This window comes from Colobus angolensis, unplaced genomic scaffold, assembly GCF_000951035.1.
Source record: "Colobus angolensis palliatus isolate OR3802 unplaced genomic scaffold, Cang.pa_1.0 Scaffold284, whole genome shotgun sequence".
Classification (NCBI taxonomy): domain Eukaryota; kingdom Metazoa; phylum Chordata; class Mammalia; order Primates; family Cercopithecidae; genus Colobus; species Colobus angolensis.
The window spans coordinates 4,265,691-4,288,770 of NW_012116088.1; the positions used below are offsets into that span (position 1 = coordinate 4,265,691).

At 37.3% G+C, this 23,080-nt stretch overlaps 2 protein-coding genes across 3 annotated transcripts in view; one reads left to right on the forward strand and one right to left on the reverse strand.

Annotated features, from left to right (window-relative positions):
• The window catches only part of FBXL5 (F-box and leucine-rich repeat protein 5), a 31,095-nt gene extending 26,421 nt beyond the window's left edge, over positions 1-4,674 (forward strand). The window contains exon 11 of the mRNA XM_011948835.1: positions 3,880-4,674. Coding sequence (XP_011804225.1) covers positions 3,880-3,956 — 77 coding nt within the window. The 3' untranslated portion in view covers positions 3,957-4,674. The remainder of the gene's footprint in view (positions 1-3,879) is intronic.
• A 3,422-nt stretch (positions 4,675-8,096) lies between these two features.
• Positions 8,097-23,080, reverse strand: part of CC2D2A (coiled-coil and C2 domain containing 2A) — a 136,235-nt gene continuing 121,251 nt past the window's right edge. The window contains exons 33-38 of one of the 2 annotated variants that reach the window (XM_011948833.1): positions 21,649-21,762; positions 19,942-20,076; positions 13,441-13,563; positions 12,171-12,229; positions 9,943-10,120; positions 8,097-8,415 (exon numbers count right to left, since the gene is read on the reverse strand). In XM_011948833.1, the coding sequence (XP_011804223.1) occupies positions 8,227-8,415; positions 9,943-10,120; positions 12,171-12,229; positions 13,441-13,563; positions 19,942-20,076; positions 21,649-21,762 (798 nt within the window). In that variant the 3' untranslated portion in view covers positions 8,097-8,226. The remainder of the gene's footprint in view (positions 8,416-9,942; positions 10,121-12,170; positions 12,230-13,440; positions 13,564-19,941; positions 20,077-21,648; positions 21,763-23,080) is intronic. The other variant, XM_011948834.1, reaches the window with a different exon arrangement.

Genomic DNA, 23,080 nt, shown 5'->3' on the forward strand with positions numbered 1-23,080 from the left:
CTTAGCCATAACATTAAAATTTTTTTTTAACATTTAAGAAGTGTTAAATGGAATAGCATAGTTGTAGAGCTGTGAAGAACATATGAACAATGACACAAACTTTTTTACTGATTTGCATTTCAATGTGTGTATAATTTATAAATTAAGATAGATTAGCTCATAGTTTTGGAGGTGACACAGTCTCAGATGATGTGCTCTTTTATGTTTCTAATTTAAGTTAAAGAGGAATTAAAGGTAAGTGAAGGTAAGTGCAGATATACAGCATAAGTAATATACTTAGAACCCAGTGAAAACAAGTTATTCAGTAATAAAAATCTGGAGAAATAATAGCTAACCTTATACTCCCTATCATCTGATACTTAAAAATGCTTTCTTATAAGATTATTCCTTACCATGCATTTAAATATTTTAATGATTATTCAATTATATTTTTCTATTTTCTTTATCATTCTTTAATGTAATTTAGGCTTTATATATCTTAACCATTTGGGTTCTCTATCCTACAGTGAGATGGAAGTTTGCTGGTGATAAGTCAAATATTTAAAGGGAACTACCTTGTGAATTGTCTTTGTCTATTAAAGCATAGCTGTCTACCTGGCAATCCATTATATCTTAGTCATATTTCTTTCTAATGCTCCCTCACCTTTTCTGTTGTCCATTTATTCTGTTGTCCATTTATTCACTTTTCTGAACAGTTCTTCTGTGTTACTTTAAGGATTTTATTGTTGATGTTGCTTATACTTTCCATGCTTTGGAAGGTGCTAGTCTCCTGTTTCTACAATGTGATACTGAATTTAAAACAGTACTTGTGTTCATTTTTGATTTGACTCAGGCCTTCAGCAAATCCTTTAATGGATACAGTCACTTTTATGATTATTGGAATCAAATACCAGTAACTACTCTGTTATTAACCTTATCAAAGGATTGTAGTTTTGAGTCATTTAATATTACAGTTAAGTTCCTATAGGCTTCTTTAAACACATTCTGCTTTCAAATTTGAAAACAATATATTAATTCTCTCTCTTTACTCTGTACACTTAGAATCTCACTGAAACTCAATTCTAGTGAACTTAGAATGTATTCAGAGTTCTTGCTTATATTCATGTAAAATGTGCCTACTCAGTGAGTTGGCACATTTTACATGAATATAAGCAAGAGCTTTGTTTTGTGATAAATAAGGAGATGCTGACAGTAGGTTTGTGCTTTTTACCTAATACAGGGTAAGAACTTTTATTCCTACATTTTTCTTCACCCATTATCTCTGCAATCATCCCTTAGACTTAAAGAGCAAAATGACCCAGGTAGCTAGGGTGGAAACTGAGCATGTGGACCCTACATCTTTTGGGGAGGATGGGGAAAAACTGTGTCGTGTCAGGTTAGATCTGAATCTCTAGGAGAATAGCTTTTTTGATCTGTTTGCTCCTTTGAGTCTCCCTTTTACTTTATCCTTTGAAAACCAGTTACATACTTCACTTCTATTGCTTGCAGGCATGGCGTATGATTTTTCTCAGGCTACTGTTGAAATTTAGCATAATATTTCTCCTTTACCTTTCTGTCCTTTAAAAAAAAATAGGACTATAGTAAGTCCTCAGTGTCGGTGATACGTTTTTGGAAACTGACTTTAAAGAAAACAACATACAGGAAGTCCTCAAATAGTGTCATTTCATTATAATGATGCAAACAAAACAACTAAATTTGTTGTACGTTATTTTGCTTAGTCGCAGTTTCTAAGAACCTATCGATGTTAAGTGAGAACTTAACGTTATAGACATTTTGAAATATTTGAGGGAGTTGCAGTTCGGAAAAATTGTATGAGAGTCTTCATGTCTCTTCTTCTTTAAAAAAATTTAGAATGGAATTTTAATCTGATAAAATGATAATCAGATCCATTTTGGCAAAACCCAGTGAATCTGGCATTTCATGATGGACTATGGGTCAGAGCAGGGGAATGGCAGTGAGGCAGGGCTTGTGTCTTGAGGAGAGGCACTAGGTGATTGGTGGACAAAACAGCAGTATAAGGGGTGAGGAAAGACAAGCTAAGAAGGGGAAAGATGGGGATTGGGTGGTGCACAGTAGGTAAAGCTGGCATTATGTTCAAAGGAAAAACTTGGTTAAAGATTGGCAGTGGGAGAAGAATTTCAGATCATAGGGTTCCTTCTCAGGGCATTTTAAATAAATATTCAATATATACTAAAACATTTTATCTTGAGTTTGTGATTAAGATGATTAACATTGTATCTTATTTTAAGGGAAAATAATTTTAACACAATGCCGCTTTTTGAATTTTAAATATTTGACATATTTCACTTTTCATTTAAAGACTAGAACAGACTGTTATTTTGATTAAATAAAAATTGGCTTTAGTAATTCAACTTTATATTTAAAATAATTTTAAACTTCCTGTTACGGAAAAATTTAACATCGAATAATATAACGAACCCTCATGTACCATCAACTTCAGCAGTTATAAATCTGTGGCCAGTCTCTTTTCATCTATACCATTGTTCATTCCCATATCTGCTCCCTCATTAAGCTAATCACAGGTGTCATATCAACTTAAAAATTTAATATGATCAAAAGCATAAGCTGTGGTAGTTCCACATATGTGTGTAATGTTTATTAGTTTCTTTCCTAAGACTGCATGTCTTAAGAAATTTGCCCTTTGTATTTTGTATGTGCCATTTGGGGAATATAAGGAAAGTTAAATTTCTGGAAATTAATGTGTTCTGTGTGTTTAGTTGGAAGTAATTATTATGGTGGTATTAGCCTAGTTGCTTTTTTTTTTTTTTTCAATTGAGTGCTGTTTTAGAAAACAAAAAGTAAATTTAAAATGCGTTTTTGAGTTAAACCTAGATATCACCCCAGAGTACTGTGATTTTTCAGTTACAATCTATTTGATATATTCTGTAGTAAAATTATATTTGATGTCCAGTTTTCATTTTGTATTGTTCCTTATATCACAATTACAAGTATTTTGGGTGTTCTTGTTGATATATAAAGAACTAATTAACTATTCCTTATTTGTTCATGGTGCAGACATACTGAAAGACTTCAATATAGTTGAAACAATCTCTCCCACATGTGCCTGCTTTTATAAAAATATTCATTCAGAGTACTTGACATTTGAATATGTGCTATGAAACTTCTTTGATACTTTCTAATTCTCAGCTATGTTTCCTAATGGATCTTGTATCTAGTGCCTGGGTAGCATAGTGTGACAGGGATAAAATGTCAGTTATTCCACAAATGTTTTCTTATTCTTTGTAAGTGAATGATAATTTTTACTATGTCTTAGATAAAGTTTAATTGATCACTCATTATATATTTAACTTTGGAAAATAATTTCATTTAACCCTGCCATATATAGATATTTTTGGCTACAACCACTAAATAAAAATATGGCAAATATATTAAGTCTTTGTCCATATAGTTTATTTTGCTTTAAAATTTGAACGTACTATTTATTGTAATTGCTCAATACTGAATTCTTTAGCTGATCAATTAGGGCTGTTTTTTTGCCTTTATTACATTTCTAGGGAGGATGTTCAGATTGTAAGAATCTTTTTATAAGTTAGCTTTGCAGTCTTCTGTGGATTGTCTCCTTTCCATTTTGGATTTTTATATTGTAAAGTTGTTGCTAAAAATTATTTTTTTCCCTTCCACTTACCTTTTGGACCATGAAGGACATATTAATTAAAGTCAAGCTGCTATTGGTTTTTGTGTCTGAATAATTTCTTATACACTCATCATGAGATTTACTTCTGTGATATAAGTACTGCTAGTAAAACCAATGAATATTTTGGCTCCTTCATAAGCAAAATTTTTTTTATGTGATCTCTTAAGAAATTCCTCCTTTCACATTTTTCTGTTTTCATACAGGTCCTCATGCTGATACCGCCAGTGGATGCCAGAATTTGCAGTGTGGTTTTCGAGCCTGCTGCCGCTCTGGCGAATGACCCTTGACTTCTGACCTTTGTCTACTTCATTTAGCTGAGCAGGCTTTCTTTCATGCACTTTACTCATAGCACATTTCTTGTGTTAACCATCCCTTTTTGAGCGTGACTTCTTTTGGCCCCATTTCTTACAACCTCAGAAATCTTAATTTACCAGTGAATTGTAATGTTGTTTCTCTTGCAAATTATACTTTTGTTTTAGAAACGGATTAGGTCTTTTCAAAAGGGTGAGAACAGTCTTATCAGTTTTCTTTTATATGAAATGCTTTAAAGAATGTTGGTAATGCCATGTCATTTAAAGTATTTCATAGATTCTTTTGAGTTTTAAAGTCCATGAAGGTGATTGGTTCTCTTTATACATTAACACTGTACCAAGCTTTGCAGATCTTTTCTGACATACGTGTCCGAAGAGTTATTTTCAAAGACAGCACATTTTTGGAAACTAATCTGTTTTCTGTAATATTTCCTTTATTTCAGCAATTCTCGGAAGGCCAATTCAAACAAACCCACATTTAAGATTCTTTAGGATTATAGAAAAAATTGGCTTCTGGGTGTTAGCTCAGTGAGCTAGGAAAGCACCAATCCGTATTTGTTTCCGTTAAGGATACCTTGTTCTCACCACTGTCCCTATATCGTCAAATTTGGGAGAGATTTTTTAAACTACCACAATCATTTGAAGAAATGTATAAATAAAATCTACTTTGAGGACTTTACCAAGTAATACTGTTGTGTTGTGATTTTTATTACAAATCTCAATCCAGGTTTACTTTAGTATAGAATAGGACTAAATACTTTGTCTTTGGAGCTCCCATGAACTCATTACCCTGACAAATAGTTTTAGACAGATACTGAATTTTGTTGAGCTGAATTTTCTTTTTGAAATTAGTCAGTAGTCAAAATTTGAATCTGTAAGTTTATCTACTTTGCTTTGTTAAAACATCATGAGAGTGGAGGCCTGCCACCCAGAAAGGCACATACTAGTGCCTTTTAGTACAATTTTATGTCATGCAGAAGAAAATGGCTATGTTCCTCCTATCGATATAGATGTAGGCATATGTCATTTTATTGCGCTTTGCTTTATTGCACTTGGCAGATAATGCATTTTTTACAAATGGAAGGTTTATGGCAACTCTGTGTTGAGCCTGTCTATTGGTGCCATGTTTCTGATAAAACTTGTCCCTTCACGTCTCGTATATTTTTATAATTCTTGGAGTCTTTCATAGTTTTTCACTGTTATTAAATCTGTTATGGTGATCTTTGGCCAGTGATTGTTGTTACTATTGTAATTGCTTTGGAATGCCATGAACTGTGCCCTAATAAGACAGATAACTTAACTGATAAATATTATATATGTTCTGATTGCTCCACCGACCAGTGGTTCCTGTCTCTCTCCTCCTCAGACCTCCCTCCTCCTAGAGACACAACAATATTGAAATTAGGCCCCAGCTAATAACCTTGCAGTGGCCTTTAAGTATTGAAGTGAAAGGAAGAGTCATGTCTCTCACTTTAAATCAAAAGCTAGAATTGATTAGACTTAGTGAGCAAGGCATGTTGAAAACTTAGGCCCAAATCTACACTTCTTGTGCCATACAGCGAAGTTGTGAATGCAACAGGAAAGTTCGTGAAGGAAATTAAAAGTGCGATTCCAGTGAACACCCAATGATAAGAAAGTGAAACAGCTTTATTACTGATATGGAGAAAGTTTTAGTGGTCTGGATAGATGAAACTAGCCATAAAATTCCCTTAAGCCAAAGCCTAATTCAGAGTAAGACCCTAACTCTCTTCAATTCTATGAAGGGTGAGAGATGTGAGGAAGCTTCGGAAAAGGCTGAAACTAGCAGAGGTTGATTCATGAGGTTTAAGGAAAGAAACCTTCTCTATAACATAAAAATACAAGGTGAAGTACCAAGTGCTAATATAGAAGCTGCAACAAGTTATTCAGAAGATCTAGCTAAGGTCGTTGATTTGAAAGTGGCTACACTAAATATCAGATTTTCAGTGCGTAGACAAAACAACCTTCTATTGGACGAAGATGCCACCTAAATCTTTCATAGTTAGAGAGGAGAAATCAATGCCTGGCTGAAAAGGGCAGGTGGACTCATGTTAGAGATTGGTGCAGCTAGTGACTTTGTTGAGAATGCTCATTTGCCATTCTGAAAAACCTAAGGCCCTTAAGAATTAATGCTAAATCTACTCTGTGCTCTATAAATGGAACAAAGCAGCCAGTATGACAGTACATCTGTGTACAGCATGGTTTGCTGAATATTTTAGGCCCACTGTTGAGACCTGCTCAGAAAATTTCTTTCAAAATGTTAACTGCTTATTGACAAGGCTCTTGGTCACCCAAGAGCTCTGATGGAGATGTACAAGGAGATTAATGTTTTCATGCCTGTTAACACAACATCTGTTCTGCAGCTCCATGCAGAATTACTCCATGGATCAAGGAATAATTTTGATTTTCAAGTCTTCTTAAGAAGTACATTTGGTAAGGCTATAGTTGCCATAGATAGTGATTCCTCTGATGGATCAGGGCAAAGTGAATTGAAAATATTCTGGAAAGGATTCAGTTAGAAAGATTCACCATTCTAGATGCCATTAAGAATATTCCTGATTCATTGGAGGAGGTCAGAATGTCAACATTAACAAGAGTTTGGATGAAGTTGATTCCAACTCAATGGATGTCTTTGTAGGGTTCCAGACTTTAGTGGAGGAAGTCACTGCAGATGTGGTAAAAATAGTAAGAGGACCAAAATTAGAAATAGAACCTGAAGATGTGATTAAATTGCTGCAATCTCATGATAAAACTTGAATGGATATAGAGTTGCTTCTTACGGATAAGTAAAGAACATTTGCTTCTTGGTCAGGCGCGGTCGCTCACTCTTGTAATCCCAGCACTTTGGGAGGCTGAGGCAGGAAGATTGCTTGTGTCCAGGAGCTCAAGACCAGCCTAGACAACATAGTGAGACCCTGTCTCTACAAAAAATAAAAAATTAGCTGGGTGTGGTGGCCTGTACCTGTAGTCCCAGCTACTTGAGAGACTGGAGTGGGAGGATTGCTTGAGCCTAGGAGGTTGAGGCTGCAGTGAGCCATAATCACACCACTGTACTCTGCCTGGATGACAGAGCAAGTACCCTGTCTCAAAAAAGTTTTTTGAGATGGCCTCTACTCCTGGTGAAGATGCTGTGAACATTTTTCAACTGACAACAAAGGATTTAGAATATTACATAAACTTAATTGATAAAGCAGTAAGGGAGTTTGAGAAGATTGACTCCAGTTTTGAAAGACATTCTGTGGGTAAGATGCTGTCAGCATTTCATGCTACAGAGAAATCTTTCATGAAAGGAAGAGTCAGTGCAACAAACTTGATTGTCTTATTTTAAGAAATTCTCACAGCCACCCCAACCATCGGCAACATCGAGGCAAGACCCTCAATCAGCAAAAAATTACAACTTACTGAAGGCTCAGATGGTCATTAGCACTTTTGAATAGTGAAGTATTTTAAAATTAAGGTATGTACATCTTTGAGATAATGCTTTTGCACAGTGAATACACTATAATATAGTGTAAACATAACTGCACTGGGAAACCAAAAAAATTGGTGTGACTCATTTTATTGCAATATTCACTTTATTGCAGTGGTCTGGAACCAAGTGCATAGTATCTCCGAGGTATGCCTGTACATGCAAACCTGTGGAAGATGAAGTAATCTTGCAGTCTTGGATATTTATTTGTTTTATTTATTTGGAGAGAGGAGGAGGAGTATCAATAAAAACGGGTAAACATTCAGTTCAGGCAAAGTGTCTTAGTGTTGTCTAAAGATAAAGGAAGAATCATTTGATGGAATATAAATAACTCATTACTGCTTTTTATTTCTACTAACATTTGAATTAAACACGGCAAAGGAGGAGGAACTCTAAAGGCTCTAATGATGCTCTCTTTAAAGCTTTACCTTGCTCTGAGGTAAAACTCGGTAAGTTTCTCTCATTTTCATTCCATTGCTGTTAATGTTTGCCCAAGCAAAAGGTAAGTAAGTACAAAGGAATAGAGGCAGGAAGCTCATAATGTACTCTACTGTGGGTAGTCTCAATTGAATTTCAGGGTCAAGTAGCAGAGACAAGGCAGACTACTAAACAAAACACTTTGCACAGTTTGAAAACAGATGATAATTTTATTATTTGCCAATAATATGTTCTTCTGATGTGATGCATATAATTTTAAATTTTCTCATATCCTGCGTAGTTTTTACATGATACAAAAAGTACAGTGAAAAAAATTACCTGTTGCGTGTAAGAGAGGCAACATAGATCCAAACAGACAAAACATTTTTGGGGTATGGGTGTATGTATACAGCTAAAGCAAATTCAACATTAGGAACATCAATATTATGTACTCCAGTACTATACACAGCGTCAATTAAAGACTTCACTTCAGAATAAGGCATGTGAAGAGGAAATCCAGAGAACTGAAGGGAAAAAACATTTGTAGTCATTAGTGAAGTTTGAAGATCTAAAACATTGTTTCCTATGTAAATGTATGCAATTAATATAATAAGTCTTCTGGATCTCAGTTATTTGCTTGTGTTTTTCTACTCAGCTATTTATTAGAAAATGGAGAGTTGCTTAATACCCATTTTGTTTTCCTTGCTAGCATATAGGTGTCAGTCACCCCATCAGTGTTCCCTCTTTTTGAAAGTACCTAGTATGCATAGTAACCATTGTAATTCCAGAAACATAGGTTAAACTAACAAATACATTTCTTTTTTTCTTTCTTTTTTTTTTGAGACAGGTCTCACTGTCGTCCATGCTAGAGTGCAGTGCAGTGGCATGATCATGGCTCACTGCAGCCTTGGCATCCTGCTGGGCTCAGATGGTCCCCCCACTTTAGCCTCCTAAGTAGCTGGGACTGCAGGCAAGTGCCGCCATGCCTGGCTACTTTTTGTATTTTTTGTAGAGATGGGGTTTTGCCATGCTGCCAAGGCTGATCTTGAACTCCAGGGCTCAAGCGATCCACCCACCTCAGCCTCCCAAAGTGCTGGGTTTACAGGTGTGAGCCATGGTGCCCGACAATAATTTTCGTCCCCTTGGCTACAGTGATTGATCCATAGGGATGGGCAAGTGATCAAAGGGAGTCTCAGAGGGGATCTCGGGAAACTTGTTAGGAATAATGGCACACGACTTTCTCCTGCTTTGGGTAGTATGTGAGCAGATGTGAATTCCGTAAGTGTTCCAGCATTTGCTAACATGAGGAAACCCAGTCTCAGGATGATGCCATCATAGAGAGGAGGAGGGCAGAATGGGAGGACTTGAAGGAGAGTGGGAAAACCCTGATAGCTACCCTCTAAGCTTTACTTAAGCTGGTGAATTCTCTATTGCTCAAGCCTGTTTGAGTTTTCTGACACTTGAACTGAAAATATCCTGACTGAGAACCTGCCTTATAAGTTAAAGGATAAATTTTACTCCGTGAGTGATCTAATTTGACCTTCACACTGTTTAGCTAATAAGGCTTACTGTTAAGTCTTAGTTACAAGCCTGTTTTCTAGGTTTTATTATCCAGCTATAGCATGTGAACACAGTACTACAAGCAGGCAGTAGAGAGGGTGTATCGTCTGTTAATAACCACCTTTCTTAGCAATGAAAAGCAATCAGTGTAAAACCTTATATCCTTAAAAAAAACTGTTCTAGAGTGTTTTGATCCTTATGCACAGTTGAGTCTAACATGATTTAGCCAGATGTTTTCATTTTATTTGATACGTAAATGTATTTCATAAAAGGTATTTTTCATGGGATACTTATATGAAAAATGGTGGTATTTTGCGATTTAGTGATTATTGAGGTTTAAAACTTATAATCACAGTTTTTAGTTTATGCTGCTTTAAATATGTACTTCTGGGAGCAATGTGGGTCTTTTGATTCCAGAAACCTGTTATTGGCTAATTTCCAATTTGAAACAAGGAAATCCACAGTCAGTTTAGGATCCATTTGTAACTTACCCTGTAGTCTCCCAGCTGCTTTAGCAGTTCTGCTCTGTGGTCATCTTCTACATCTTCTCCTTGACTTTTTTCTAACAGAGGCAAGAAGTGACGCAGAGTAGAGGTACAATATCTATTCCACCGAGTCAGATGGCGTGGCCTCCAGTCCATGATTTTTTCTTTTAGTATTTTTTCAATCCTGGTCACAAAACATAAACTCCATTTTTTGGTGACTCACTTTTCCCTTGTTAAAAAATGTATGTTTATGTAGTGGGGATTCAGATGATTGTGTAACTAGATTTTTGTTGATGGAGTTGTGATCCTCCAGGCATAATTAATGTCTAATGGCTACTCCCTGGAGATTCAGAATTAACATACAGTCCTGTCCTTAAGGGTTGTATATGAGTTGAGATGGGAAATAGGCCTATAAATAGAAAGTATGTGTATCCTAAGAGCTATAACAGATGCTTGAAATGTAACACAGAAGCACAGAAGAGGGAGTACTGAATGACTTGGGGATAGCAAAATTCAATACATGCAGCAAAAGTTTATTATTATTAATTTTTTTTAAAGGCAGGATCTTGCTCTCTTGCAGGCTGGAGTGTAGTGGTACAATCACAGCTCACTGCAGCCTCAACTCTCGGGCTCAAGTGATCCTCCCACCTCAGCCTCCTTGGTAGCTGGGACCACAGGTGCATGCCACTATGCCTGGCTATTTTTTTTCTTTTTTGGTAGAGACAAGGTCTTGCTTTGTTGCCCAGGCTGGTCTCAAATTCTTGGGCTCAAGCGATCCTCCAGCCTTGGCCTCCCAAAGTGTTGAGATTACAGGTGTGAGCCACTGCGCGTGGCCATGAAATGTTTTTTGAAATGTTGTACTGTACGACTATACTTATTGGTAGCATATGTGCAGACAGATGAATTAGACACAGGCATAAGAAGTAGGGCTTATGCTGAAAGCCTCAAGTATTTGTGGGGCTGTTAGTGTCTTGTTATTTATTCATATCATGAATAGTGAATTCTATTCATGATGATGGATTTTTTTTTCTAAATTGCCCTAAAACTGCCTTTAAAATACCAACATCATGGAAACTTTATTTGTGATAAGTACAGGTATTGGGTTCATAGGGTGTGAAGTTTAAGCATAGAATGAAGGAAAATAGCTACTATTTATTGAGCCATTATTTACTAGATACTGCACGAAGTGCTCTTTGTAGATTTTTATTTAATCTCACTAATAACCTTATGAGGTAGGGATATTGTCCTGATTTTACAGATGAGAGGACAGTTTGAGGCAGGATAAGTGATTTGACTAAGGCAAAGGAGCTGGGATTCAAAGCCTCTTGTACATTCCCTAACTAATTGCATGGGTTTAGAGACCTAGATGGCTTCTCGTTGTTCAGTAGTCATAGGGATCATTTCTTTTTTGGCACTTAATACATCTTTGTTTTGGGTTTCAAGACGGTCTGCACAAGAAAGTATGGACGAATTGTCAGGCATTTTAATATTGGAGAAATAAATGACTTGGGTCCAATCAATAGCATGTTGAAGCTATCAGAAAAAAACAAAATGTTTGGGGATTAGTTGTCCTAGTTGGGGATCTTGAATAAGGCATTATGGAGAAATTGAGAGTAAATGAGAGTAAACCAATATTTTCTAGTAATAATGCCTCAAGAGGAGTCACACAGCTTAATACAGTAGAAACAGTACACATGCCTTGAAATCAGAAAGGTTGGGCTGGGCTCAGAAGCCCCCTTTAACACTTAAACAAGTATGTAGACCTCTCTGACCCTCAATTTTCACACTGTGAAACCAGGAGAATAATTTCTATTTTACAGGGTTATAAGAATTATGGAGACTCACATAGGCTCTTACTGATCTTCTCCATGTGTTAGGTCCATAAACTAGCTGCAGTTCAATAGGACCAAAGAGGTATATTTAAGCTAAGGATTATGATGTGCCTCAACAACACCTATAACATGATGTTAAACTCATGTTTCACTCAAAGTGAAGTCTCTGTAGAGGTATGTATTACTGGTGTTCCACTCTGGTTGGTTCCACAGCATGCTGATGCTAAAGGTTCCTTTTGAGTCATGGGATTTAGAGATCACATCTGTGTTTGGAATCTATAAACATGAATTAAAGTTAAGTTGCCTAAATTGTTTCACATTCATTCAGGCTGACAGTGGTTTAAAGTTTGGTATTATACTCCTAGTGATAGATTACATGTGGATTTATGGATGTTATGTTACCTGTCTTGTAGCTCAGCTGCAGCTGCTTTGTCTGAGCGCTGGTAAATTAGCTCTTCAGGCTATAGAAGAGAAAATAGTTCAGAAAGTATAAAAATCACCTACAGTTAATTTGAACAGCTGTCCATTTTAAAAATCTTTCAAAAAATCAATGAAATCTCAGATATGAAGATATAGAAAATAATATAATGCATGCTGCTGATGGACACATGAACCACCATAAGTAAAACATCATAATATAGTGCTCTGTAGTTCTTTCTCAGTTTCATTTTTCTTCTCTCTTAACACAGAAGTAGCCATGACCTGAATTTGTTTTAGCACCCCTTCATTCAGCAAGTACTGATTACCTGCTGTGTGCTAGGCACTTTCATAGGTGAGAGGGATAGGGATTTGGGTATGAATAAAAATTCCTGTCTTCATTAATACAATGTGTTTATGTTTTTATTACAGATATATGTACCCCTAAACATTTTATTGTTTTGTATGTTTCTAAACTTCACCTAATTGTTTATGAACATGCAACTTGTGCTATCTCCCTTAACTTTATATTTAGCGGCAGCAATAAACATATTTTTAGAGAGCTTATTACTAAGATTCATTAATGCTGATTTTTCTAACTGCTGTAAAATATTCCATCATGTAACATAATTTTTCTCTTCTGTCATTCCAACTCTTTTGCTATTTCAAGCAATGCTTCTATTAAAAATGTTGTATATATCACCTTATACACATACGGGAGAATTTCTCTAGGGTCAACGCGTTTTCTGAAAGGTAGATTCAGAGCATAAAATACATTTTATTACAAACCTAGTACACACATACATATATCTATCAAATGAAAAAAAGTTTTAGTAAACTGCTTATGCTTACTACTAACAATCTACTACTGGTCAGGACCCTGTAAGTTAATTTTATGAGCCCCTAGTGGATCACACCCTGCAGTTTAACTTGATGTTTCATTAAAAATCACGAAATCTATTTAGTAAATTGAGATGAGCATTTAAAAAATTTAGATGGAATACATTTTGTGGTACTTTTTATGTCATGAAACTTTTTATATCAAAACTTCCACATATGTGTAAGATGTATATACTGGTCCTTTCACATATATGTACACATATATATCCGTTTCTTGTTGTGAGTTGAGCTCAGATGCATTTGATAAACAACTACTGTTCTAGACTACCCAGGAGTAAAAAATACCTTGTAAGCCAGTAAAAGATTTCCTATCTTTTACTTTGTCTACATTTAATTGTTAATAAAAGATTTATACCTGAACACTGGAAAGGCCAGGATATGGAAGGCTTCTTGAAAAGAAAGATTTCCATAGCTTGGGCTTGGTGACATCAAAATTTATCCTTAGTGGAGAATCATATCGTTGAATATTAAACCAAATCTAAGAAATACAAGACTATATTAGCATATATGTTAGCATATATACATACACATGTATGTGTGCATGGATGTATGTGTGGCAGAGGCAGCAGAGAGACAGCAAGTGTTCATACAGGCTGCACACTTTTTGTCATTTTTTGATTACAAAAATTGTGTGCATTTTATAATCAGTGGCATACAGTTGTCCTTGGCCATTTTTCCACATTTTTTATCTGAAGTTGGGGGTGGACCTTAGTGTTGACTATAGATTTGATAAAGTGAGGTTGTTTTTTGTTATAAAAACCAAGGCCACTTCTTTCTTAGGCTAACCTTAACTGACCCTTCTTTTCCTAGCCTCCTAATTGAATTGAGTGTTCATCTCTTTGCATCCACAGCAACCTGCAGTCTCTGAGATAGCCCTTGTCTTGGTGAGGCAGCATAGCATGTTGGTTCTGGAACCAGACCACTTGCGTTTTAATTTTGGCTCCAACATTTACTAATTGTGTGACCTTGGATGATTTATGTCACTTCTGTATGCCTCAGTTTCCTTCTCTATAACAGTGGGATAATAAATAGTATCTACCTCATAAGGTTGAGTTGATTCAGTGAGTTAATCTGTACCTCTTAGAAAAATGCCTGGTATGTAGTAAATGCTCAATAATTGTTAGCTATTTTTAAATTATTATTAGTTAGCATTGTTTATAATTGGCTGTCTATTCATGTCCACACTAGGCTGTTAGACTTTTGTCCTGAGGACTTTCACTATGTGCCGTATTTACCATTGTATCTTTAGCACCTAGCATAGCTCCTGGCATACAGTAGTCATACTGAAAAGCTATGTACATGAATTTATCCATTCAGTATATTTAATCAGCTACCTACTATGTTGAGGCTCAGTTCTAATTACTGGGGATAAAGCAGTGAATGAAATAGATTTTTTACCCTCATGGAGTATCTAGTAAGAGAAGATAGCAAACAAATAAGCAAACAGGCAGGCACTGAGGCTCACACTCATAATCCCAGCAGTTTGGGAGGCCAAAGTGGGAGGATCACTTGAGGCCAGGGGTTCAAGACTAGTTTGGACAACATAGTGAGACCCCCATCTCTAAAAAAATGTTTTTTTTTTTTTTGTTTTTTTTTTAAGAAGTAGCCAGGTGTGGTGGTGCGTTCCTATAGTAGTAGATGCTTGAGAGGCTGAAGTGGGAGGATTGCTTGAGCCCAAGATTTCAAGGCTCCAGTGAACTGTGGTCACACCACTGCACTCCAGCCTAGATGACAGAGCAAGATCTTGTCTAAAGCAACAACAACAAAAACCAAGTAAACACATGGGATATCAGATGATGTTGCATGATGTGGTAAATTGTATCGTTAGCCCCAATTCTGCACTCCTTTCTATATGCGTACCCTTTCTCACGTTACTTTGCAGTTCCTCCCACTAAAAGAGAAGAAGTATACTTTTGCATTCCTTGACTTTTGGCCAGTGGACTGGGACAGAAGTCAGTGCATGGCTTCTGAGTCTACGCTTAAGAGGCTTTGTGTGTTTCTGCTTGTCCTTTTGTGCCTCTGCCATTGTCATTGCACTGCATCCCAGAATAAACACACATGAAGCTCAGTTCTCCCAGTTGACTCACAGATCTACTGTAAGAAGCAGAGCTTGTCTTGCTACCACAACTTGCAGCAGAGTTGCCCAGCCTCAATTAGCAGAACCTCCCCAGCTGACTCAGATCCCTGAGAATAAATGTTTGAAGCCATTTAGTTTGGGGGTGGGTTTTTACTGTCTTGATTGTGGCAATAGTTAATTGTGCAAGGGCTATGGAGGAAACAAAAATGGAACATTTTAAGGCAGGCAGGGAAGTTCTAACTGGAAAAATGACTTTTCATCAGAAATGCAAGAAGTGAGGGAGAAATCTATGACGATATCCAGTAAGGGGGCAGTGGTCATTTATGCCTAGGAAACAGCAGATGTAAAGTGTGCTTTGTTATGTTTGAGGAATAGCAAGGAATATGAAGTAGTTTTAAAGAATGAGCAAGCTGGAGACAGCAAGTAAGAAATGACATTATCAGATGAAGGGGGAGAGAGGTGGGTAGGGTGGGTATCAGATCATGGAGGCCCCGTGGGCCATTTTGAAGATTGAGGCTTTGACTCTTAAGTGAGATAGGAAGTCACTGGAGTATTTGGGTAGAGGAGTGACATAATTTGCCTGTTATTTTAACAGGAATTTTCTTTGCTGTTTTGAGATTAGACAAATGGAGGAGGGTCAAATGGTGAAACCTTAGTTAGGACGCTTATTTTGAATAATCTGGGTAAGAGCTACAGTGACTTGAACGAACATGCTAGCAGTAAAAGTGGAGAGATGTGGTTGAACTCTGGGTGTACTGTGAAGGTAGAACCAGTAGGATTTGGTTTGGATGTAGGAGAGAGAGGAATCAAAGATGACTCCAAGGATTTTGGCCTAAATAACTGGACTGATGGAATTGACATTTATTGAGATGGGAAAGACTGCAAAGGGGAATCAGGAGTTCAAGTTTGGGCATCTTAAGTTTGAGTTATCTGTCTGACATCCAAATGAGCATGCTGAGTAGGTGATTAGATATTTGAGTCTGAAGTTCTGGGGAGCTAGGTGAGCTGGAGATACAAACTTGGGAATCATTGGCATATAGTGTTTCCTGGGAGGAAGTATAGATAGAAAAGAGGTTTGATGAACTTTGAGGATCTCTAATGTTTCAAGTTTGGAGAATACAGAAAAAGTAGCAAAGGACATACAGAAGTAGAAGCCAGTAAGGTAGGAGGCCTTGACTTGGAATCCAAATCAGAAAATTGGCTTAAGACAAGATCTTTAAGAACTACAATTTGGCTATAGAGTAGGGAGTGTTCAGAAAAGTAGTGGGAAATTGCACTGCATACATGGGGCTTTGAAATCCAAGGTGTAAAGTTTACTCTTAAATCTGTATGCAGTGAAGTTCCCCTAGTACTTTCTGAGCCAGAAAGTGCTGAAAGCTTAATCAGGTATCAGTGTATCAAAAAGTGAACTCAATTGGGGATACTATTTAGTTAGTCATTTATAGAAATGTAGGGCAAAACCATAATGGCATGACCTGGGAAACAGCAGAGGTGGCATCTATAAGATTTGGCCTCTATAATTAGGATTGAAGTAGAATGAAGTAAGGGAGAGGGAAAATCAAGAATAATTCTAGGGTTTGAATCAGGATAAGTGATATCCATAGAAATAGAAAGCCAGGAAGGGACCTGGTTTTGGGGGAAATGATTTGAGTTTTGCATGTGCTATGTTTGAGATTTTGATAAGGCACCTGGGTATCTAGCAAACAGTTGAAAATTCAAGAGAAAGGTTCTGGGGCTGGTTACAGAATTATGACTTCTCTACTAGGATAAACTAGATAGAGCCACAATTAATAATAATAGGTGTGGTCCTAGAAGAATCTAAATACAGAATCTTTAGGAACTTCTATTTTTAAGGCGTGGGAAGAAAAGCCAGTGAAAGAAACAATTGCAGAGTAATAAAGACCAAACTATCCTTTATTAGTAAACTACGGAGTGGGAAAGTGTTTTTTCATGAAGAAAGCGATTTTAATGTTAAATGACAGAAAAGGAGAGGAGTGAAAATGAGAAGCAGCTATTGGATTTATTTATTCATTAGTAAGACAATGGTGCTTCTCAGTTTAATTTCTGCAATATGGTCAGGAAGGAAGAGCTAGATTATAGTAAGTTAAGGTCTAAGTGTGCTTATAAAGTGAAAGCAAGAGATATAACTAGTATTTGAAGAACTTGGGGAGGAGAGGAAAGAAAGGCAATGCAGTTTTGGGTGTATAGCCAGGTTGGGAAAAGGGTATTAGAATTGTTGGACCCCTGAGCATATCAATAGATAGAGAAGGAGAGAGAAAAAATAGAGGAGCTAGTTGGATGGAATAGTGGAGCATGGAATGGGAATGGAAACAAGCACAATGGAAAGGGAAGAGACTTATTCCTTGGAAAAGGGATGAAAGAAGGAGAAAGACTGACATCCAAAGAAGTGTGGTGGAGTAGAGGGCAGTTGAGGTTTTAGAGTGTCAGGCCAACAAAGCCAGGAGGAGGTCCTCTGCTGAGTGGCCAATGCTTAGAGCAGGTTTAGAAGAGCTACAATGGGGGATGGATAACATCATAAGCTACTATTACCCATCTCAGAGAAGAGGAGAAAAGAACATTCTTTCTTCCTCACAAAACCTTAGCTTTATGAGAATTAGTCAACTATACAGTAATTGTTTTGAGAGCTGGTAATAATTTTGACAGATAACAGAGTTATATGAAGGCTTTTTCAGTGCCTATTAACCCTGCTTGATTACTAATGACCTTAAAATGATCCCCTAAATGTAGATGAGGCTTAGCAGATCACCTTTGATTATGATAATGGCTTTAATTAAAAATAATAACGTGAGAACACTGTTCCACTGTGCTCTTTACATTTGTAATTAATAATGCTATAGTTGCTATTTGCTGAACACTTATCAAGGACAGATATTTTACTGGGTGCTTGGCATATATTATCTCTAATTTTAGCAGTAATGCTTAAAAAAATAGGCTGATGGGGCCGGGCACGGTGGCTCACACCTATAATCCCAGCACTTTGGGAGGCTGAGACAGGCAGATTACCTGAGGTCGGGAGCTCAAGACCAGCCTGACCAACATGGAGAAACCCCGTCTCTATTAAAAATACAAAATTAACTGGGTGTGGTGGTGCATGCCTGTAATCCCAGCTACTCAGAAGGCTGAGGCAGGAGAATTGCTTGAACCCGAGAGATGGAGGTTGCGGTGAGCCGAGATCTCTTCGTTGCACTCCAGCCTGGGCAACAAGAGCGAAACTCCGTCTAAAAAAAGAAAAAAAATAGACTGATGGTCTTCAGAGAAGGGTGCATACCCCAGGAGGATGGGAAGAAAAAATTACATTTTCTAATTATTTCTTTTTATGTTTAAAGTAGTTTTTGGTATACTGATACAAAAATATATATAATTCATAAAAATATGCATGTTGGGGATGGACGTGCAAACAGTTTTTATAGAAGCACATAAAAACCATCATTCAATAATTTGCCGGGTGAGGTGGCTCATGCCTGTAATCTCAGCACTTTGGGAGGCTGAGGAGGCCGGGAGTTTGAGATGAGCCTGGTCAACATGGTGAGACCTCATGTCCACTAAATTAGCCAGGCAAGGTGGCACATGCCTGTGGTCCCAGCTACTCGGGAGACTGAGGCAGGAGAATCGCTTGAATGCAGGATATGGAGATTGCAGTGAGCTGAGATGGCACCACTGGACTCCAACCTAGGTGACAGAGCGACACTCTGTCTCAGAAAAAAAAAAAAATTAAAAGAGTTGTTACTCTGTTAGGTGTTTAATATTAATTATCTCATTCACTTCTCACAACTACTCTATAAAGTAATGACCATACATTTCTAAAGTAATGACTTTACTATTACCTCCATTTTACCAACGAAGAGCTGAAGCTGTGAGAGATTGACTTTCCCAAGCTCACGCAAGTAGTAAATGATAAAATTGGAGTTTAAAGTGAGGCAGTCTGATCCCATAACTCATTTTTCTTTGAGGCAGAGTCTTGCTCTGTTGCCCAGGATGGAATGCACTGGCTCCATCTCAGCTCATTGCAACCTCCGCCTCCTGGGTTCAAGCAATTCTCCTGCCTCAGCCTCCCAAGTAGCTGGGATTACAGTGGCACACCACAATGCCGAGCTAATTTTTGTATTTTCATTACAGACGGGGTTTCACCATGTTGACCAGGCTGGTCTCGAACTCCTTACCTTAGGTGATCCACCCGCCTTGGCCTCCCAAAGTGCTGGGATTACAGGCATGAGCCACAGCGCCCAGGTCTATAACTTATATTTTTAATCGCTACTTTATTTAATACCCTTCACAATAAAATCACGCAGCCCTTAAAACTGGCTGCAACCAGAATTACCTGGGGATATTGCAGGTCAGGTGAGACCTGGGACTCTCCCTTGAAAATAGAGAGAGAGACAGAGAAACCCAATCTGCTCAGGTGACAAATTTGCCTCCGTTCTTAAAACACTATGAGTTAGAAATTGTAAACTCTGTTTTGGATGAGAAAACTAAGGCAGACCCAACACAAACTCAGGTCCTCTGAATCTAAATCCTGTATTCCTTTGTTATTCTGCTTTGTCATTCTGCTTCTCAGGCAGGTCAGGTGAGTAATTGAACCAAAAGTTTTATTCAGCACAGTTCCGCCACTGTGTTTGACACTGCATTTCTTTAACTGGTGTGTGTGTGTGTGCATTCATTTATATAAATATTTTGGTACACAAAATATTTAAATCAATAGGTCAGTTATTTAAAAGAAACAACAGCTAACCATATTTAAGAAGAAATATTAATACTTACATTATCAGGACCTATTAAACAGCCCACATTTTTCAAGGGACAGAATGTATCAAATTGTCCATAAAAATGTCCACTGCAGGGATTCCATATTAAATAATGACCTTGCTCCCAAGTTAGCACATAGGCAGTTGGACCCTGAAAGAAAATGGCCCTTAAAACTAGTTTTCAACTATTTATGCAATGAAGGCCAATAGTAGTTTGCACAGACAATTCAGTATTTTACTTGGACCCCTAATTTCTGAAATTTCATGGTTAATGGTGAAAACTACTTTGAAGTTCTAGGTTATGCTGAATTTAAAAGTAAAGTCAAATACTTAGTTTTGCAACATTCTTGCATCTGTACTAGTACAATGACCAAAAAAGGATAGCCATCATCTTACTCAACCAATATATCTTAAGATTGGCTGAAGAACTATCACTAGTGGAAATAAGCAGTCACTGGCATTTTCTTCTTAGAGTCAGTAAGACTGCCATTTAAGTCTATAGAAGGCTGATTATGTCTGAATAGAAATATTTCTATTTCTAATATAGTAACTTACATTTGGTAAACATTTGTAACTATGTAAATGCATAGTAGATTTTAAAGGATATGTACCAAACAGTTAAGAATGACTGTACCTAGGGAGGGGAGTGGAATTGAGGGCTGGGGAAGTAGAAGTCTTGTTAAGGTATTCTGGGTCTTCTGACAAGGGACTTCTACTTTTTACACAGAATACTTATGTATTGTTAGATTCTATTTTTACAATGAGAATTTATTCATTTATTCCCCATGTATGATTTCACTTGACGCTTACAACAGTTTTCTGGGGAACGCAGGGCAGAAATTATCCCAGTTTCCTATAAAACCCAGAGTTGTTGAGTGACCTACTTAGTGTCACACAGCTAATGAGGAATGGGCACAGAATCTTGAACTTCAGCCTCGTGACTTCCAAGCCCAGTGTTCTTTTCTTGGGACCAGACTATCTGGGAGATAATAATGGAGAATGAATTTGAATATGAATATGGTACTACTTTATTACCTGCCTTGCAGCAACTCATGCTATCGAATTTCCAAGGATTCCTAGAGCCTTGTGGCCTCTGTGGATAAACTGCTTTAATCCATGTGAATTTTCTAAACTTACCTATTTGTATCCCAAATGTAGGGATATTTGTGGTGGGCTTGGGAAAAATTCTAATAGTCTCCAATCTAATAAAAATAACAATGTTAATATAAAAATAAAGCTGCTAATGTTCTTTTCATTCCTCCTTATCTGGCTTATTCCTCTTTGCATGACAGGCTAGCAGCAGATACCTATAGAAGCACTAGGCATGAAAGGAGAGATCTCTAACCTTACTACACACACTCCTTTGGATCCTCTTCATTGCAAAGCATGAAGAATACCACATCATTAAGGGAATCTGAATTCTTGGGAACATAGCTGGGAAGAGGCCCATACTAAAATGACAGAGCTAGGTAGGGGCTTTGGATGGTAAAGGGTTCGGGTTTGCCAAAAAACAATCTGAAGTGTTGCATGGGGCCCTGAGGACCACTGAAAACCATTTCATGTCTTATCACTGGTAGTTCTCTCTGCTTGTTATGGCATCTGTGGGCCACTTTCCTAGCAACCCAAAGGATTGTTATGAAAATATGTCCTGTGTGTGATCTGGAACACACAACTCGATTAGACAAGTATACTCCTCTGTTAAAGGCAGCCTATGTGGTCTTACCTCAGGAATAGCATTGCCCATCAACAGCCAGGCCTTCTTACCCAGAGACAGAAAGTAATTACACAATAGTACTGCATGTTCTTCTTCATCCCCTGCCAGGAGATCAAGAAATTGCTGACAAAAAGAAAAAATATGTCATATGACTAAATGCTTTATTCTGGATTGGTTGTGCAGGATTCTAATGTGTCATAGTTGAGATTAGTGCCTTGAAGTGTAAGACCTATAATCTTGCCCCAAATTTTGATACTATGTTGATAATTCATTTTTTTAAAAAACCACTTTTAGTGGACATGGCGTTTTCTCTGACATTGATGATATGGATTTCTAGAATCAATAGTCACTATGATTGTGGTAGGGTCGGGGACACAAATTTCAAAGTTTCATTTTTATTTTTAATGTATATATAGTTCATTATGTGCTAAACAATCTTTAAAACATATTACTTCATTAAACTTATTTAATTCTAGAACAATCCTTTGAGGGAGGTACTCCTATTTGCCTATTTTACAGATGAGCAAGTTGAGGTACAGATTAGTAAGGTGACACTTAGGAAGTAGTACAGTCAGTCTAGCTCTAGAGCAAGGGTCCCCAGTCCCCTGGCTGTGGACTAGTGCCAGTCTGTGGCCTGTTAGGAACCGGGCTGCACAGCAGGAGGTGAGTAGCAGGTGAACAAGACTTACCACATGAGCTCTGCCTCTTGTCAGATCAGTGGTGGCATTAGATTCTCATAGGAGTGCAAACCCTATCATGAATTGCACATGCAAGGGATCTAGGTCATGCAATCCTTATGAGAATCTAATGCCTGATGATCTGAGGTGAAACAGTTTCATTCCAAAACCATCATTCCGAAACCATCCCTGAGTCTACCACTGACCCATCCATGGAAAAATTGTATTCCACAAAACTAGTCCCTGGTGCCAAAAGGGTTGGGGGCTGCTGCTCTAGAGTACACGAATTCTAGTCTTTCAGTAACTTCTTATAGATGTCTCAAAGTTGTAGAAATTTTATCTCTAAAATTGTTAACATTTATGTTGCCAAAATGTATTGGGGAACAAAAAATTTAAAGTGCACTTAAATTTCTTCAATTTAGGGCTATACTTCAAAGGAAGTTGTATAATGCAGTTCAATTTTTTGCAAAAGCAGTACAACATGAGATCCAGAAGCAGAATTAATACCCGTGATAATATATGCTTGTTTCATACTACCTATGATCTGTTCGAAAGATTATGCAGCATACATAGATTGTAAATTCCATGAGGGCAGAGACTATGTTTATTTCACTTATAGCCAGAATTTAGTATAGCATCTGGTATATGGTGACCAAGAAGTACATACTGAATAAATAATAATATGCCATGCCTTACAAAGCCCACAAATTAAGGAGTATATCATTTCTAATTATAATATAGAATGTAATTTTGGTATTTTCATG